Source organism: Fukomys damarensis, unplaced genomic scaffold (assembly GCF_012274545.1).
Source record: "Fukomys damarensis isolate Sample0158 unplaced genomic scaffold, DMR_v1.0_HiC HiC_scaffold_36, whole genome shotgun sequence".
Classification (NCBI taxonomy): domain Eukaryota; kingdom Metazoa; phylum Chordata; class Mammalia; order Rodentia; family Bathyergidae; genus Fukomys; species Fukomys damarensis.
This window is the reverse complement of record NW_022900948.1, coordinates 36,516,481-36,535,839: the sequence shown is the minus strand read 5'-3', so window position 1 is coordinate 36,535,839 and position 19,359 is coordinate 36,516,481. Positions and strand designations below refer to the sequence as shown.

At 50.6% G+C, this 19,359-nt stretch overlaps 1 protein-coding gene across 5 annotated transcripts in view; it reads left to right on the top strand.

Moving 5' to 3' along the window:
• The window catches only part of Traf1 (TNF receptor associated factor 1), a 38,449-nt gene extending 19,577 nt beyond the window's left edge, over positions 1 to 18,872 (top strand). For 3 of the 5 annotated variants that reach the window (XM_010602928.2, XM_010602931.3, XM_010602927.2), the window contains exons 2-8: positions 1,906 to 2,636; positions 3,908 to 3,992; positions 11,876 to 11,941; positions 12,581 to 12,991; positions 14,321 to 14,498; positions 16,080 to 16,228; positions 18,305 to 18,872. In XM_010602928.2, coding sequence (XP_010601230.1) covers positions 2,497 to 2,636; positions 3,908 to 3,992; positions 11,876 to 11,941; positions 12,581 to 12,991; positions 14,321 to 14,498; positions 16,080 to 16,228; positions 18,305 to 18,523 — 1,248 coding nt within the window. In that variant the 5' untranslated portion in view covers positions 1,906 to 2,496 and the 3' untranslated portion in view covers positions 18,524 to 18,872. Of the gene's footprint in view, positions 1 to 1,325; positions 1,485 to 1,905; positions 2,637 to 3,907; positions 3,993 to 11,875; positions 11,942 to 12,580; positions 12,992 to 14,320; positions 14,499 to 16,079; positions 16,229 to 18,304 lie in introns of all 5 variants that reach the window. The other 2 variants (XM_033759096.1, XM_019204355.2) reach the window with 1 other exon arrangement.
• Positions 18,873 to 19,359: the final 487 nt, after the last annotated feature.

The window sequence follows — 19,359 nt, the reverse complement described above, 5'->3', positions numbered from 1 at the left end:
GACCCCGGGGGGTGGGGGGTGGGGGTGCAGCACGGGAGGGAAGGAAGAGCTAGGAGTGCCTGCCAAGGCCCGGGAGGATACCCTGGGACAGGCCCAGCGCATCTGGCAACCTCCACGTCTGTATCCTCAGGGGAATGGTTCCCAGAAAACGCAAGCACCTGTGCAGACCGTCTTCTGGGCGTTTTACTGTGGAGTGAGGAGTCAGAGTGGAAGAGGGAGGGGAATTGGGGATGAAAGTGAAGAATGCTTTGGAGCGTGTGTGCTTCGAGCACAGGCTCTTGGTTCCAGCAGCCTGGCTTGCTGGCTAGTGGTGACCACTTCACTTCTCCGAGCCTTGGTTCCCACATCTGTGAAATGGGGTGTTGATGGCAACATCTGCCTCTTAGGCATCACATGAAAATTGGATGAGATAATGTCTGTAAAAGTACTTAACACAGCACTGAAAAGTAGAACTTGTTATTTTTCACTTCTTAGTAGAGCAACTTAGACATTTTGATGCCGGTGGGAAGGAGCTGATAGGGAGTCGGCGATGACAGAAGAGACAGAAGAATGATGGGCGAGGAAGGGACACAGAAGCTGCATGGGGAGATAAGGCTTGGGTGCCTCCATGGTTCCAAACCAACACAGGAGGGGACAGGTGGGGTGCAGGAAGTTGGCAGGTATAGACAAGTAGTTAAGAAAATGCCTTTCTGAAGATCTCAAGCAGGCTTTGAGGTGGCTTGCTGAAGAGGCCAGGCAGGCCCAGAGAAAGGTGAAGTCCTGACATAACTGTAGCCAGAGGACACAGTGAACTCTTGCCATCAACCCCTGGCACTGCTGCTATTCCTGGGAAGGTGGGCAGTTGAGTTTATCAAGGATCAGATGGCAGCACCCAACCTGCCCTGCCCAGGTGGGATGCTGAGGTTGAAGGCTGTGAAAACATTACAGTAATGGAATTTACCCTTTTAATCCTCTTCCCTGGTTTTCGGGAGCAGAGGGGCTGTGGCCATGACCTGAGTAAAGTGCTAAAGCCTTCCAAGCAAGTTACTTGGGCCGTGAGCCATGCCACACTCACCTGCCATCTCTTTTGGTCATCACAACAGTTGGATGAAGTAGATATTATTTTCCCCACTTTACAGATGCAGAAATTGAGGTTTAGAGAAGCCAAAGACCTTGTCTTAGTAGCCATGGCTTGTAAGTAGTAGACCCAGGACCCCTACTCAGATGTGTGTGACCTCAAAATCCATGATTTGAAACCACTATGAAAGTTTGCAAACCACTGTAGCAGCCCAGTGATTTTCCATTTGATAGCTGAGACAAACTGGATGCTCTGACCTCCATCCTAGGTTCCAGGGCTCCACCAGCCTGCCCCGCTTTCATCTCTTCTGTGGTGGAAGAACACAGAACTCGGAGTCCTGTGGCCCTGGTTTGAAGCTGGGTGACTTTGGGCCATGCATCTTGCGTCTCTGAGCTGTGCATGTCTGCAGAATTCCATGCAGGTTGTGGTAAGGATTGGCAGGGTGCAGTAGACTGGCCAGGAGCCATTGTTTCCAGTTCACTTTTCCTGCAAACATGGAGCTCCTACCCACTTGGCTACTGAAACCATTTCCAGTGATCTTATATTTGTTCAGTGCTTTGTTCTTCCTTGGACAGGGAAGTGGTGGCGCCTGACCTGAGCACGTAGCCACCCGTGGCTTCCTGAGTGTGGCTGTGGGGAGAGGGCTCTGCAGAGTCTGAGGTCCCAAAGCCTTAGACTTCAAAGGAGGGGAGGGCCCTGTTTGTCACCAGCATGATCTATGCAGAATGCCACAGGCAGGGTTGGGTCCTCAGAGGCTTCCTGCTGCCTCTGGAAGCCTTGGTCATAAGATCACAGGATCACAGAGCCCAAGACCACCTGTTGCAACTCATTTTTTTTTTTTTTCACAGATTGAGTAACCAAGATCCACTGGGAGAAGATGTTACCTGAGATCACCCAAGCACACTGGACGGGGCAAGGCTGAAGGACCTAGAACTTGAATTTTTGAACCTGACCCCAAAACCCTGGGGATTTCTACCACGGAGGCAAGCACCCCCTCACTGAGAATTTCTGCTGCTCAGAGGTCCCAGGTGATAAGACAAGTGGCCAGTTGTGGCCTTTCCACCGGTGAGCCCCTGAGGAAGTGGAGGAAGCCTGAAACAGCCTGCGGCTCTCAGACAAGAGGAACTCTGTGGTCTCTGAAAGTCTGTGGCATGGTTCTTTTACTCTGACTTGTTCCCTTGCTCTTTCTCACTCTGCAAAATGACTGGACGCTCCTGAAGCCTTCAGTCACCTTCCAGGGGATTTTTTTCACCACAAAGGGTAATTCCTGTTCCATCCCCACTCTGACTCAGCTGTGACGTTGAACCACACAAGCCAGAAAGAAGATAAAGTCACCAGAGAGTCCTGCTCACCAGAGAGGGTGGCCTGGGCTGGAACACACCTCCTCCCTCCCCACACACTCTGCAGGGCCAGACCTCTGGCCAACCTTGGACCCTGGGATGGCCTCCAGCTCAGCCAGCAGCCCCCATCCAGCTCCCGATGAGAACGAGTTCCCCTTTGGGTGTCCCCCCTCCGTCTGCCAGGACCTGCCAGAGCCCAGGGCCCTCTGCTGCACAGCCTGCTGCCCTGAGAACCTAAGGTGAGGGTGTGAGGAGTGAAGAGTGGGCAGGAAGAAGGAGCAGGGAGGGACTGCAGGGTGGCCTGGTGCAAATGCTGCTAGCTGTGCCCCTCGGCGTTCTTGTCTGTTCACCTGTTTTCTGCCTCACAGAATTGTTACAAGGCCCAATATACAACATTCAAAAAAAGTTCTTACAATAATGAATATAAATGCCCTAGATAAATGACAAATGTATACAGATGTATCTCGTGCGGTTTCTGGGAACCTTCCTAGAAGGGACAGACATATAGAGAAAAAAATATATATAATATATATATTTATGTTTCTTATTTGTTGCTTTGTGTTTGCTTTTTGGTTTTTGTTGTTGTTGTTTTGGGGGGTGCTGGGGTTTGAATCTAGGGCCGTATATCCCACCACTGAGCTATACTCTGAGCCGCCTATATTTGTGTTTAAAATATAAATGACTCAGAAATGTGGGACATCAATAGTAACATCAGCATCCCACCTTTGCCAGCTATCAGGCACCTACTCTGTCCCCTTTCCTGTGTCCTCAGAAGAACCTGGAGAGATAGGTAATGTTACTGTCCTATTTTAGGTGAGGACACTGAGGCCTCCTGGAAAGACGAGGTCAACTTGCCCAAGGCCAGTTTCTGGCAAATGTGCCCTTAAATGGCCATGCACCCCGACCTTAGGTTTGGGGCGTAATAGCTTAAGAAGGTGGGAAAACTGAATGAGGCAAGTGAGAAGCCCAACATGGTGATAAAGGGCAGGCTGTGGGAAGAGGTAAGAGGCCATGGTGATGGGAAGACCAGGTGTGGGATGGAGAAGCAAAGCTTTACTGCTTTTCCCAGCCCAAGGATTGCTGTGAGGTCTCCTCAGGGTCAGGAGTGACTCTCTGGGCCTCTCCAGGCAGAAAACGGGGCTGCAATCCCTTGCCTAAACCCCTGGGGCCAGATGTGTTTGGGAATTCTTTTTATTTTTCAAGGTTTAGAAAGGCAAGCCAGCACATGACATAATTCATCTAGTGGGGACAGGGGCAGCACCCTATAATCAAGCACTTTAATGTTTCTGCAGTGAAAGATAAATATTCACACTAAGTTGGACTAGTGAGGGCCAGCTGAAGTCAAGTTTAGCTGCAGAAAAACATTAGATTTCCTGTGCTTTTGCGGTTTGGAATGATGGACCTGCATGATCACTGGTATCAGCAGCCACACTGGGCAAGATCAAGGTTTTTGGTACTGCCAGGAGATTTGTGGGGCCTCACTCAGCAGGATTTGTTCATGTTTTCTCAGGAACATCGAGGATTGGATCTGTCCCAAAAGCAGAGGGGACACCCTCCAATCTGAAAGCCCAGGAAGCCTTCTGACCCAGGAGAAGGTACGTTGACACAGCCAGGAAAGAGTATTTACCCATTCTTTTGATTGGTCCAGCTTGAGGCCAAGCAGGCCCAGCAGACCCTGGTAGACACCTCACTCCTTTGCCTTGAGTCTATACTGAATTCATTTTACAAGCAGTGAGAAGCCCAATGTTCTCAGAGGTGAGGCACCTTGCTTCAAAGTACCCAGCTGGTCTGTAAAAGATTAAGGGTGAGAACCACTGTCTGCACTAGGGCTCCATGAACTGTGATTCGTGCACCAAATCCAGCCCACCACCTGGATTTTTGTACAGCCCTCAAGCTAAGAATACTTTTTGTATTTTTAAATGGCTTGGGGGGGAAGAAGAATGCTATTTGGGGACACATGAAAATTATATGAAATGCACACTTCTGTGTCCATAAATAAAGTTTTATTAGTACATAGCCATGTCCACTCAGTTGCATATTGTCTGTGGCTGTTTTCTCCCCATGGTGGCAGAGTTAAATACTTGCAACAGAGACTTCAAAGGCCAAAATATTTAGTCTGTGGCTCTTTAGTAAAGAAATTAGCCAGCCGCTGATGTAGGCAGAGGTCGTTATCAGCTCCCTGCCAGGCCATGCTTCTAGGATAAGAGACATCTTTGGAAATGTAAGGAGCCACAGAAATAGCCTCAGGTACCACCTCTTAGAACTCTGGCCCTCCCAAGCAGGAAGGACACTCAGCCAAGTATCTGTGCAGACAGAGGTTCCCACATGCCATCCAGAACTGGCCCATTCCCACCAGTTCATGAACCCACAATAAAAAGTAAGGAAACCCTAGTAAGTTTCTTATGAAGTTAAACTCTTCTATTTAAAGAGTCAGCCTTGAGGGCCGGGGATTTAGCTCAGTGGTTCTGCTGCCTGCTTTGTAAGTACAAGGACCCAAGTTCAAGTCCTGGTACCAAAAAAAAAAAAAAAAAAAAGAGTCAGCCTTGAGGGCCGGGGATTTAGCTCAGTGGTTCTGCTGCCTGCTTTGTAAGTGCAAGGACCCAAGTTCAAGTCCCGGTACCAAAAAAAAAAAAAAAGAGTCAGCCTTGAGGGCCGGGGATTTAGCTCAGTGGTTCTGCTGCCTGCTTTGTAAGTGCAAGGACCCAAGTTCAAGTCCCGGTACCAAAAAAAAAAAAAAAGAGTCAGCCTTGAGGGCCGGGGATTTAGCTCAGTGGTTCTGCTGCCTGCTTTGTAAGTGCAAGGACCCAAGTTCAAGTCCCGGTACCAAAAAAAAAAAAAAAAAAAGAGTCAGCCTTGGAACGGGGATGTAGCTCAGTGGTGCTACACCTGCCTAGTAACTGCAAGGTCCAGAGTCTCATCCCCAGTGCTGAAAAACAAAAACAAGTCACCCTTTATCCTGAGCTCATGTCCCTTTTCATTGTATAAATGTGATAATATGATAGATGATCATTTCTGATAGAGCCTTTACTAGGTACAACAAAAAGATGGCAATCTCTGCGTTAATCTCTCAATTAAAAAAAAAAAAATACTTGTATGGGTCCATGACTCCATACATACTAAAATCACTGCCTAAAACCTAACCCTTATTTACTCATTTAGACAGGAGGCCCGAGACCCCCTGGGAAGTCCCAGTGCCAAAGCTCCACCAGCCTCACTACCCTCGTGTGAGACAGATTCCCGGCCGCTTTTTCCTTTAGCGTCAGTGGCCCACAGATCAGCAACCTGGCTCCAGGAACCATTTTGTGGCTGCAAAATAAGTCCTCTAAGTTGACTCTGCAGGGCCTTTCCAGGGTCTGTGATGTCCAGGTCACAGGTCAGTGGGCCCACGGGCGCTTTCACTCCCACCTCCTTCTCCCTTCTGTGCACTGGTCCTTGTCATTCAGAAAGTCTGGGGGAATTTCCTGCCTCATGCAGGAAAGTTTGGAGGGCTTTCCTGTCCTTTTCTCAGCAGCCCCTCCTCCAGCAGGCCCTTGGAGAAAAATAACCAGGATGGAGTGCATTTTCCTGGAACTTTACATGCTACATTTTGGAAGAGTTAATATTATACACAGATAGGTGGAAGAACTTCCTGAACCTTGTTTGGCCACAGCGCAAGAGCAGACCCCTAACTCTGTGGGCTTTCTAAGGCTCTGCCTGATTGCATGCTCCAGGGCTACTGTTTTGAACTTGTTTTATTCCTCCCTCTTAACAGAGTTAATACCCACTCATTATAGGAATGTTAGATAATACAAGTAAGGTAGATTTCAATCTCTTCATCTGGTGACTTCGAGTTTCCCTCTTTGTCAAAGCAAAATCCAATATAAGTGAGAGTGTTCTAATGGGAGGGGAACCTGGAGCCCCATCTTCTTAGTTACCATGGCTCTTTCTTTCATCCCCTCACTCAAAGGACCCTGAGAACTTATAGAACCCCACAGCACAGTTTGAAACTGGCTGCCTTAAACCAGAAGTGGTGGACTTACAGGAACACTTAACAGGCTATGGGGTAGGACAGGCTGCTGCCTGGGTTTGGGGCCAAGGCCTCCTTGACACAGACAGACTTGGAAAGGTGGCATCCCCGTCCATCCCTGCTGGTTTCCCATGCAATGCGGTCATCAATGCTCAGGCAGTGAAAGGGGGTGAGTCAGGGTCTGCACAAAAGCCACATAGTGGAAAGACTAGCAACTACTCTGCAACCTGCCCCTAATGGAAACTTTGGGGGACTTTTGACCAAAGGAGAGCAGCTGATAATCAGTCAACACTTTGCACATGTGAGAATTCCTAAGTTCGTCTGTGAGTCTGAAAGAACCTGGGGAACAGGCAGGGTGGAGAAGGCAGGCTGGGCTGGAGCCCTGCTGAGCCAAGCCCAGAGGCGCCCATCCTTGTAGACATTTTCTGTGCCATCTGCTTATCAGCTTGTGCTCATGCTCTGACTTCATTAGATTACAATCTCCCCGAGAAGGGCACAGAGCCATGAACAGGTTACCTAATGTAAGAAGCAGATATTAGAGGATTAATGTTGACCTGGTTAGAGCCTTGGCTCTTGCCTGGAATGATTTTCCTGAAGAAGTGACACTGAAGTAAGGGACAAACCAGTGGCTGGAAAACAGCATGCAAGTCTGTTTGCCAAGGCCCCTGCACATGGTATTGTTTCTCTCACTCTCTTCGCTCTGAGGCCCTTTCAAGAAGGTCAGAATCATGCTGCTGTCTCGTACGGGGGCTCACAATAATGCTATAACCTGTCCTAGAAGCGGAAATGACAGGGACTTAAGCCGCTTTGCCCCGTTTCCAATCATGTACCTTCTCCCTGCCACATGACTTTCTGTCCGTGGATGGCTACTCACTTGTTCCAAGGACTCTGAGTATTTTGACTATTTCTTCTTTATTTGTATGGAGCTGAAGTCGGTCTCCTTCGAGGGCCACAAAGAGCAAGTCAGCCTCCATCCTCAGGGTCCATCCTGCGGAAGACACTAACCTTGTCCCTCTTACATCCCCAGGCCCCAGTCTGTATACATCTGGGGCAAGCGTGTTCCTGTTTATCTGTGTCCCTTCTAGTGTGATACCTTCAGATGAACCTCCAAACCCTTACTCTTCTGACTTCAGCAGTTTATAATCTCATCAGTCCAGTGGCATCCTGTGTGGTGGGTGGTAATGGTATCCCTACTTTATGAATAGGTACTATATCAAGGCCAGAGAGGAGAAGAGGCAAAGCGAGGCCCCAGCTTCTGCCTCCTAGGTTGGTGGCATCATCTCTGCACTGCCTCCAAATGGGGGATTCCTCCCCAGAGGTCTTGTGAATACTTCAATAACACAGTCATCTCTAAATGCCAGAATCCAGTAAGTGCGATGGCAGAACAGGAACGTGCAGGACTGCTTTCAACCAGAGAATTGGGCAGGGCTTCCTGGAGGAGGTGGTAGCTGAGCTGAGCAGAGGTAGGCAGAGGGGAAACTGGCACAGTTACAGAGCAGGACAGGAACTGGCAGGCAGCCAGGCAGACCAAGTCCCCTGTGTGACTAGAGTGCTGCCCCTGAGGCCTCCAAACCCGAGCTGGTCTCCGTGCCCAGCCCAGCAAGGTGGGCAGCCCCAGCATGCTCAGATCCTTGTTCTGCACAACAGTGGCACAAAGGCGGCACTCAGGCAGCTGGCACCCTCTCCACACTCACATTCTCTGAGGCTCCCAGGTCCCTAAGTGGGGCCTTGCACCGGGACCCTCTGTGACCTTGTCACAAAGGGCCTGAGTGGCCAGGGTGACTGGGAACACCCCACACCCAGAGGCCCACAGACCTAGACAGAGGGCAAGTGTTCCCGCAGGGCTGGAACTCTGTTTTCTCTTTTTCTATTTCTTCCTCAGAGGAAATTCCACTGCCAACTTTATTTTTAGTGACTTGCAAGCAGTACAACCATTCACACAGGGGCCATTTGTGGCACCAAGGGTACCCCAGAATTGGCCCAGGACAGAGCGTGCTATTCTTTCTCCTCAGCCGGGCCTGATTCCCTTTCTGTCCCATCCATCCCCAGCCTTCAGGGGAAGCAGTCCTTTGGTCAAGCTGAGGACTCCTTGGTGGGGAAGGACTGCGGAAGTGGCTCCAGGCTCCTGGGCTGTCTTGCTTGGCCATGCTGCCTCCTATACGCCCCTGCCACCCAAGCCCTGGCTTCCTTTCCCTGGTGAGGAAGCAGAACCTCCGGGCCTGTCCTCTTCCTCACGGTGCTGGGAAGGTCAAACAGACCATAGACCACACGGGGCTGAGCAAGCAGGCATGACCTCAAGTGAGCCATCAACTCAGTGTCACTGTCCCTATTAGGTGAAGCTAATCCGGCCCTGTCTGCCACAAAGAATTATCACAGGGGCCCTTTGAGCTAACGTGCAGAAGTGCTTTGGTCACTGGGCATGTGGCTCATGCCTGTAATCCCAGCACTTGAGAGGCTGAGGCAGGAGGATCATCACAAGTTTGAGGCCAGCATGGGCTATATAGAGAGCTCAAGGCCAGCCTGAACTACATAGCGAGACCCTGTTTCAAAAATAAAATGATTTGGTCCTCTGTAATTAGATGTGTTAGGAACTTACATGTTCAAGGATGTTCCTTGCCTGTCAGAGAAAAATCCGATGAGAAAACAAAGTTGTATCAGATTAAGAGTTTTGAGATGTGAAGACTAAATGAGATACATGGATTGGCAGACATGGGGGAGGCAGCAGTAGAACTTAATCCATAGGAATAATTCTGATAACAGCCATTGCACTACTCACAGTTGACATGTCTTGAACACTGTGTTAGACAATATCGTTCCCTAAAAAGATGTCCACATCCCAATCCTGGGAACCTGTGAATAGATTGCCTTGAGTGTATTTGCTTGCTAGGGCTGCCACAACCAAGTGCTTCAGCCTGGGTGGTACAAACAATAGAAGTTTGCTTCCCGAGACACAGTATTGGTGGGGTTACTTTCTTCCCAGGCCTCTCTTTCGGGTTTGTAGATGACTCTCTTTTCCTGCATTGTCATCTGGTCTCCCGTGTCCGTATTTCTTTTTCTAAAAGCACCAGGCCTATTCGGTTAGGGCCCATCTATAATGACTTCATTTAACTTAATGAGTTCTTTAAAAGCCCTGCCACCACATTCTGAGATCCCGGGGCTTATAACTTCAACATATAAATTTGGAGCGGGCCACACTCAATCCATAACAATGGCAAAAGAGACTCTGTAGTGTGACTAAATGAAGGATCTTGAGATACAAAGATAGCCCAGGACTATCTAGGTGAACAGGATGTAGGCACAAAGGCCTTCATACGAGGGAGACAAGAGGGTCAGCAAAAGACTGGAAGATACTGTGCTCCTGGCTTTGAAGCTGGAGGAAGGGACCCCAAGCCAAGGAATGCAGGGAGCCGCTAGAAGCTGGAAACAAGGGGAGCTCCCCTAGAGCTCCAGAGGGAACACAGTCCTGACACCTTGGGGTTGGGACTTCTGGCCTCCAGAACTGAAAGATAATAAATAGCCACTGTTTTAACCCATTAATCCCCACAACTACTCCCAAAGAGGGTAGGTATTCTTATTATCTTCATTTTGCAGATCGGGAAATTAAGACTGAGAAGTTAATGACTCTCCCAGGGCTACTCCTCTGGGATGCAAAGTGACAGAAAGAGGCTCTGAGCCCCAGCAGGCTGGCTCCGGGACCCGCACCCCTGACCTCCATACACTACGGAGTCAGGAACCGCTGTGAAGCCAGGCAGCCTGGCTGGCCACCAAGGCCTCAGAAGGTCTCTCAAGTCACCCCGTCCCTCCTCCATCAGCCTGCCAGCCCACAACTGTACATGCATCTGAGCTGTAGGACCTGGACGTCCTCGCCGCAGGCTATCCCTGGTCACTTGACACCGGGGAGGATGCACCCCCAGGCGGGTGATGTCAGCTTGGCCTTTCACCTCCTATCGCTGATGACTCACATCCAGCTTCCACCCTTAGAGCCACAGAGGATTTGAATCATGGATATTTATAGGGAGTTGTAGGGCCCACGAGGTTCCCCAGGTTCATGTGCCAAGCACCTGCCATCAGGCCTTTCTTGTTCCCACATGTCATGGAAAGCCACCCGTGAGGACAGGCTCCATCGCCACACGCTTCCCAAAGCCCACTCCCCATGAAACATCTATTTCCCATTCTTTGTTGGAAACACTTGTCCCCGGAGCAGTGGGTGAGGCACAGTGGGCCTTCGCTGGCCATGCTCTGTGTCCCAAACCAATGTACTCATTAAGCCCACTGCCTTCTGCTTGTTTTACTTGTAGAGTAGAATAGCTAGTGTGGTTTTGTATTTATTCAGCCCAAGAGACCTCTGCCCTCTCCTTTTATCCACATCGCCTCCCATTTTTCCCCCCACCAGCTCATTCTTTCAGAAAAAATAGCAAAACTCTCATAAAACCAAGTTATTTTCACGCAGTGACATTCACTCATTGTAGGAGTACAGCTTAATGAATCCTGGTTACTACATATAATCACGTGACCTCTACTACAAGATGGCAAACATTTCTGACCCCAAATAAGCTACTTTGTGCCCTTACTGAGCCACTCCCGCCCTGCAGCATCAGGCAACGGCTGATCTACTTTGGATCATTATCATTGTGCCTTTTCTAGAAATGCTTCAGAATGGAATCAGTGTATGTGGTCTCTTGTATTTGACTTCTTTCCTTTAGCATAGTGTTTTGGAGGATCATCCATGCAACTGTGTATATTTAATCCCATTTCATTGCTGAGTGTGGTGTTCTCTAGTATGGATAGACTGCAATTTGTTTACCTGCTCACCGCTGGCTACAGTGGATCACTTATGGCCTGGGCTGTTATGAATAGAGTTGCTATGAGCATTCATATCTGCATCTCTTGTGAACAGGTATTTTCATTTTTCCTGGGTCAACTGAGAGTGCAATGTGTGGGTTATACAGCAACTTTTTAAGTACAGTTGGTAAGCAGGTTATTTTAGAAGCATGGTTGAACTTCATAAGCTATTTCTAAAGAGTTTTCCAAAGCATTTGTGCCATTTTGCATTCCCGCCAGCAATGCAGGAGAATTCCCACTGCCGCTATTTGCATTTTAGCTGCCTAGTGAGTGGGTAGGCACGTTTCCCTGTGGTTACACTTTGTACTTCTCTGATGATTGGTGATACTGAGCATCATTTTGTACCCTTATTAGTCATTCATGTGTCTCCTTTCATGACGTATCTGCTCATGGGGCAGTGTGGGACCTGTCCTGACAGATATAGCAGGGCTCTGGTCCTGTTTTGAAGGAAGTTCACAAAACAGCCAAGCTTCAAAGGGGGGAAAGGTGTTACCGGGCAGAGGGAACAGCATGTGCCAGGTCATGTGCCAGGTCCACTCCTGCCCAGGTGGCTCTTAGTGCTTTGCAGAGGACCCTTGGGGTGGCCACACAGATCCCCATGGCATGCAGTGACATGGTTGTTATTTCCAGGTTCACCCCGAGGTGGCCGAGGCTGGAGTTGGGTGCCCCTTTGCAGGTGTTGGCTGTTCCTTCAAGGTAGGTGTGGGGAGAGGGGTTCATCCAGTGTGATCACAGACCTTTTGTCTCTCCCATCCAGCAGTTTCCCATAACCTCAAGCTACTCCTCTGGCTGTTCCCTGAACTAATGACTTTCCAAGCCATTAATCCCACTATTAAGTCATCATAGTTTTCAGGGAAGTTCTTGTTTTTGTTTTCTGGTACTGGGAAATTGAACCCAGGGCTTTCACACTGCACTGCTTCCTAAGCTATATTTTTAAATTTTTGAGATAGGGTCTCACTAAGTTACTAAGGTGCCCAGGCTGGGCTCAAACTTGTTATCTTCCTGCCTCAGCCTCCCAGAATGCTAGCAAGGAAGTTCTTAGTTTCTTACTTAAACCTTGGTGTTTAGTCATTCTAAGGACCCTTATGCCTCTCTCCATGGTCCTGAATTGTCACTGAGCTCAAAGGGTGGGCAGGATTGTTGCTCTAGGAGTTGGGATTCCTGTGGCTCCAGGTGGGCATGTCTGATGCCAGGGTCCTCCCATCCCTCCCACTGTGCAGAGAGCCACTTTCCTCTGCTGGGACGTCCTGTGGCGCCCTTAAATGTCAGCAATCTCCACTGTTCCTCAGTCTTCCCACCACCTCTCTTCTCACTGATGTTCTGCTCTCTCGACAGGGCAGCCCCCAGTCCCTACAGGAGCATGAGGCCACCTCCCAGGCCACCCACCTGAACCTGCTGCTGGGCTTCATGAAACAGTGGAAGGCCCAGCTGGGCTCAGGCACAGGTTCCAGGCCCACAGCCCTAGAGCGGAATCTGTCAGACCTGCAGCTGCAGGCAGCTGTGGAGGTGGCGGGGGACCTGGAGGTGGACTGCTACCGAGCCCCCTGCTCTGAGAGCCAAGAGGAGCTGGCCCTGCAGCGCTTCATGAAGGAGAAGCTGCTGGCCGAGCTGGAGGAAAAGCTCCGCGTGTTTGAGAACATTGTTGCTGTGCTCAACAAGGAGGTGGAGGCCTCCCACCTTGCCTTGGCTGCCTCCATCCACCAGAGCCAGCTGGACCGTGAGCGCATCCTGAGCTTAGAGCAGAGGGTGAGCAGGAGAAGCAAGTCTGCCCTCACGGCCAGGCTAGGGAGCCCCCGTGGTCCTATGCTGTCCCCATCGCTGTAGTCCGGCCTTCCTCCTAGTCGTTCATCCTGCTCACCATTCCCCACTAAAATCTACCTCCCCTGGATGCCCCAGACCCTCTGAGAAGAGCGTTTGGTCAGCAGGTCCAGTCACAGTCAAAACTCTTGCCCCACCCAGGGCTTCAGTTCCTCTGCTTGAGCTTCTCCCGAAATAGGACACTCCCTCCCAAGACAGCTCTTTCCGTGGCTGGACATTTTTCACTATGAGAAAGTTCTTCCTTCAACTAAGCCAAAATCTCCATGGCAACCCTTCAGCGATGGAGGGGCAAGGATTACCCCAGTCCTTCTTGAGACCAAATGCCCAGCCTCATCTTCGGGACATGCTATTGCTTGTTGTCCTTAAATACTCTGGCCTAGTCTCTAAAGGATTCCATATTTTTGGAGGCTGACTCCAGATAATCCACTTACCCAACAGAACTGTCCTTTATGCCACAGCTTATACTTCTCCAACGTAGCCACTCACCATGCCAACTTTGCTTTTTTGCAGCAACAATACATCATATTGAGTTCGTTCCAGTTTCCCCATTAATTTGCTGAGTAAACCTGAGCAAGTCACTTTCTCCCTCAGGACCTCAGCTTCCCCAGCAGTAAAATTAGGGCTTAGATTTTCTTTAAGGAGACTCATTTTCATTCCTCACTTCCCTTACCTATCCATACCCAAGACTAAAGTCGGAGTCTTTCAGATCACACTGGGAAAACCTACTAGGAGAACCAGGCACTGGGTTCAGATGGCCGAGGAAAGCCTTTATTTATATAACTCACCCAGGCCCCATGAGGGCAGTGACTGTGTCATTTTCCCACCAACAAATCTCCTGACTCTACTCTTGCAGGCCAGGCACTGGGCAAGGCATGGACACAACCGAGATGAGCATGGGTCAAGCCCATAATGAGGGAAAACAACTGGTAGGAAAGAGAAAAAAAATACACTTCATAAAATCATCGTAAGGCTCTGTGGGAACACAGACCAGCTGAGCTAAGGAAGTGACTGAAAGCTTCCCACAGGAAGGGCTGTATGAGCTGGATTCTTAATGAATGAGTAAGAGTTGGCCAGTAGAGAAAGAAAGAAAAAAAAAGGAACTCCAGGCAGGGGATAGCACATACAATCACAGACTCGTGCACCCAAGTGAGGCGTGGTTGGGAAAGCATTTGGGGGCAGAGCTATCTTTGACCTTGCTGTCCCATCTCACCCCCAAAATGGATTCTGGTGTCCCTGGCTGAATGCGTTTCCTTGCAGGTGATGGAGTTGCAGCAGACACTGGCCCAGAAAGACCAGGTGCTGGGAAAGCTGGAGCAGAGCCTGCGCCTCATGGAGGAGGCCTCCTTCGATGGCACCTTTGTGTGGAAGATCACCAATGTCACCAGGCGGTGCCATGAGTCTGCTTGTGGCAGGACAGTCAGTCTCTTCTCCCCAGGTAAATCCCCAGGGGCCACAGAGACCAGATGGAGAAGGCAGGGCCCTCTAGGCCCAGAAAACAAGCTGGGAGAACAGCCACCACCAGGGGGACAGCATGCTAGGTCCAAGCCAGATCTGAGTTGGGACCACAGGGGCAGTGGGCAAACTGCTGGCCCCGGGCTCTAATCCACGTACACCAGTGGGATCTCGGCCCCAGGCAGGCCCCTTCAGCTCCACAAATAGGAAGGTAAATTGATATCTGCTTCACGAGGCTGTCAAGTGCAAGAGACATCTTCAGAGCCAAAGGGGGTGCAAGTGAGAGAGATGTAGGTGGTGGTTTTCACAGGGGAGTATGTGAGACTCATGTCCTCAGGGAACTAGCAGTCTGCAGTTAGATATGTAGAAGGCTGAGTCAGAGTTACATGCTTGTGTGCAATTGTGGGTAGTCCGTGGATGTGTGCTGTGTAAACTGGAACAATTCTTACTCATTTCTGGGCCCCTGGGCTTGGCACAATGACTTGCATAAAGTAGCTACTTGGGAAATGTTTTTCTTAACAGTGCATACATATATTTGTGTATAAAATGCTCTTACACACACACACACACACACACACACACACACACAGAGCTGTGGTTCCGTTTAAATAAACTGAGCCCCAAGAAGGCAAAGTCCCCACCCAAGGCTGCCCAGGAGTCAGGTGCAATAAATAAGAGCTCAGCCTTCTGTGCTTGCCCCTCATGTCTCGCAGATGTGTCTGAGTGAACAGGAAGGTGCCTGGGCTTCAGACCTTCTGAAGCCACCCTGATGAACTCATGACCAACTGAGCCAGAATCATGGAAAGGCGGTGGAGTTTGCCCAGAGTGGCACAGGGCCCCAAAGTGGTCCCCTCACAGAGGTGACCCTCTCCATGGGCTGCCCTCACCCCTGACCTGTGGACTGTTCCTCCCAGAACCTTTGCAAGGAGGGAAAAGCAAGCAGTACCTCTGGCTTCCTGTTCTACCAACACGTAATGGGCAGAGATGAGTCAGCCTGGTAGCATGTTCTTCCTGTACCCGCTTCCTGCCCAACCCTTACACCCCATCCCCACCCAGGGAAGTGTCACCAGAATGTCAGAACCCGCACCCTAAAGGACAAATTTTTCAGCTGCCCAGGGAGAGATCACCATAGGTTCATGTGCTTAGTCATCAGCAGTGATTTGTCCCTTGGGGCCTTTGCCCAGCGCTTCCCCTTACTCAGTTTCCGCAGTGTAAAACTAGGCTGGTTCGAATGGTGGTTCTCAAAGTGTGGTCCTGGGCCTGCTGCCCCACTGGCATCTCCTGTAAACTTGTTAGAAATGTAGATTCTAGGTCCCCACCACCACCACCACCACCACCACTGAATCAGATACCCTGAGCATGGGGCCCATCTGGTGATCTCCAACAGCCTGTCCCCTCTTCTGTACTGTCACGTAGAGAAGGAAACCTGGGCCCCGACCCCAGCTGTCCCAGATCTGAGCCACTGACCTTGGGCTGCCTGAACAGTACATCCCACACTCCTCATCTGCGTGGTCAGTGCAGCCCAGCCTCAGCCAGGCTGCACTGACCCTGGCCCTCATTTCAGCTTTCTACACTGCCAAGTATGGCTACAAGTTGTGCCTGAGGCTCTATCTGAACGGAGATGGCACAGGCAAGAGGACCCACCTGTCACTTTTCATCGTGATCATGAGAGGAGAGTATGATGCTCTGCTGCCGTGGCCTTTCCGGAACAAGGTAAGGACCGGGACAGAGGCTGGGGGGACAAGGGGTGGCAAGGGGAGCTTGCGAACCTGGATTTTAGTTCTGCTTTATGAGCTGGCTGTGTAACCTGGGCAAGTCCTCCTTGCATTATCAATTTCCAACAAGAAGCTGAGTTCGGATCTAGCAGCCAAGGTGATCCTTGAGCCCAGGCGCTAAAACCTCTGGAATAAAGCGTTCCTGGAGGGCTTGTAGAAGTGGAATCCTCAAGGCGAAGTGGGTAAGGAGAGCTTTCTGGAGGAGGTGCTGCGAGGCCAGCGTGAACCTGCAGGATTTCAGGAAAGGGAAAGGAGACAGATGACAGATACCTCTATACCCCGTCCCCTCCTGGCCCCTGGCCTCTCCAAATGGCCAAAATCCAGAACATTGAGCACTTTGTGTGCTGCCAAGGACATGCAGCAAAAAGAGCTCTCATTCCTACTGGTGGGATGCAGACTGGGACGGCCACTTGGGAAAGCAGTTCAGTGGTTTCTCCCAAAACTAAACCTACTCTTACACATGATCCGGCAGTCGCGCTCCTCGTATTCACCCTAGAGTTGAAAAGTGTGCCCACACCCAAGGCAGAAAACCCTGCATGTGAGTGTTCATGGTAACTTTATCCTTAATTGCCAAAATGTGAATTGGTCAAGATGCCCTCTCATAGGTGAATGGATGAACTGCTACATCCACTTAATTGCATATTGTGAAGTGATAAAAAGAAACAAGCTATGAAGCCACAGAAAGACATGGAGGAACCAAAACTGAGTTTCACTCACTGAAAGAAGTCAGTCTGAAAAGCCAGCCATACTATATGCGCTTGACTGTGTGATGTTCTGATGAAAAAGGCAAACCTACGAGGGCAGTAGAAAGATCACTGGTCTCCAGGGGGTAGAAGAGAAGGAAGAAGAAAGAGCAGGCTCACCGAAGACTCACAGGGCAGTGAAACTCCTCCATATGCTGCTCTGACGGAGAATTTGTGTCCTTATACTTTTATTGAAACTCACAGAACTGATAGTACCAAGAGTGAGCCCTAGTGGAAACCGCGGACTTGTATCAGTATAATTTTATCAGCTGTAACAAAGGCACCACTTGGGTGAAGGATGCTCGTGCTGGGAGAAGTTGTGCATGTAGGGGAAGAGGGGCCATATAGGAAGCTCTGTATTTCCTATTCACTTCTTCTGTTAACCTAAAACTGCTCTAAATGATAGTCTATTAAAGTGTAAAGGAGAGTTGCAGAGGCTAGGCTTTCCCTGCAGGTAACAGCAGCATGGAGAGGGAGGTGTCAAGCCTGCAGGCTTCAGCTGGGGTGGGAAATGGGCAAGTGGGCAGGCCCTGTGGGTCTGAGTAGTAGGAGTCAGCAGGCACCTGTTCCCATATGTGCTGGGGACATTTTGTTTTCTGGTGTGGGAGTGGAATACAGGGCCTCCCGCATGCTAGGCATGTGCTATTCCTCTGAGACACAGCCCCCTGGGTACATTTTTTTAAGTACAGACCAGGGCCTGGGAAGCCTCAGTTCAGCCAAGTTTAAGAACTGCTTCAGTAGGAAACAGAATAATTTCAGCCCCTGATGGGGTTTCAAGGCGCGTGGTCAGCTGATCAGCTTCTCAGGAGTACATGCATCTGCTGTGTGTGCCAGAGCGTGATAAACAGGGCACCGAGTCTGTTCTCACCCAATTCCTGGCCCCAGGAGGTTCTAGCTGTACAGCCCAGAAGGCACATTTAGGTGACTGAGTCCCCTCCTAGTCTGTAATTTCTCCTCCAACAGCGAGCCAGGCTTGACTATGGCATCAGAATCCCCCGCCCTTCCTGCGGGGTAGGCCAGCTGGTCCTAATCAGAGCCTGAAGCCTGCTGAAGCTTCAGAGGAAGCCGGCTCAGAGCAGCAGGTGCCTCTGGTTGCAGGGGTCATATGCACCACAGGTGTGGTCCTTACATTGTTTCTTTGGTTCCTGGTCAGTCTGAGCTAAGGGTCCACACTGACTACTGGTTTGGAGCCCTTGGAGCCTGCACACTGGGTCTATGAGCCTGGATGCTGCTGCCCGGGACCTGATCTCCCACCTGCCCCTGCCCTGCAGGTCACCTTCATGCTACTGGACCAGAACAATCGCGAGCACGCCATCGACGCCTTCCGGCCCGACCTGAGCTCAGCATCCTTCCAGAGGCCCCAGAGTGAAACCAACGTGGCCAGCGGCTGCCCGCTCTTCTTCCCCCTCAACAAGTTGCAATCGCCCAAGCACGCCTACGTGAAGGATGACACCATGTTCCTCAAGTGCATCGTGGAGTCCAGCTCTTAGGGTGGCAGGGCCTCCTGAGGGAGCACCAGTCCAGACTGGGGGCTTGCAGGGTGACTGATAGCCTGTCCCTGTGCCCAGGAGCAGGACAGACAGCTTGACTCTGGCTGCTGGCAACATGGCAGGACCTTGGGCTGGGCCGAAAGGGTTCAGAAGAGGGCAGGGAAAATTGCTCCCCTCAGCACAGACCACACAATATGAGGCACCATCGAGCCACTCAAACCTGAATGAATGTTGGGGTAGAGAGGCTGAGCCAGGCAGGATGGTACACCCCTATCATTCCAGCACTTTGAAAGGCTGAGGCAGGAGGATCGCGATTCCTGGCCCAGCCTGGGCACCTTAGTGCCTTAGTGAGATCCTGTCTCAAAATTAAAACAACCAATTAAAAAAGGGGGCTGGGGGTGTACCTTAAAGGCTCCAGGTTCAATCCCCAAGTACTACAGAAAATAAGGGGAGGGACTGGACTGAACCTGAGATATAGGTGATGAGCTAGAGCTTCTGGCCTGAGCAGAGAGGATCTCAGGGTAGGAGGGTCTCTGCAGGGGCCCCACAGAGAACTGCCAAGAAACGTGCTCCTTCTCTCCCTGCTGGGCTCTCCCCTGAAAGGGGGAGGTGTCAGCCTGAATTCAGCCTGTGCAGGCCTGGGTGAGTTCCCTGTCCCTGAAGGTAAACACGCAAATCTAGAATATTGCTGTGAGGGAAGGGCATTGAGTTGGGCAATGGACTTGAAGACCTTAAATAATAAGAAAGCCAAGAACGTCTCTCATTCCAGGCCTCCTGGCCCAAGTGAGGCCCAGGGCCACAGGGAAGCGTTCAGGAGCTCACGCCCCGCCCCCATC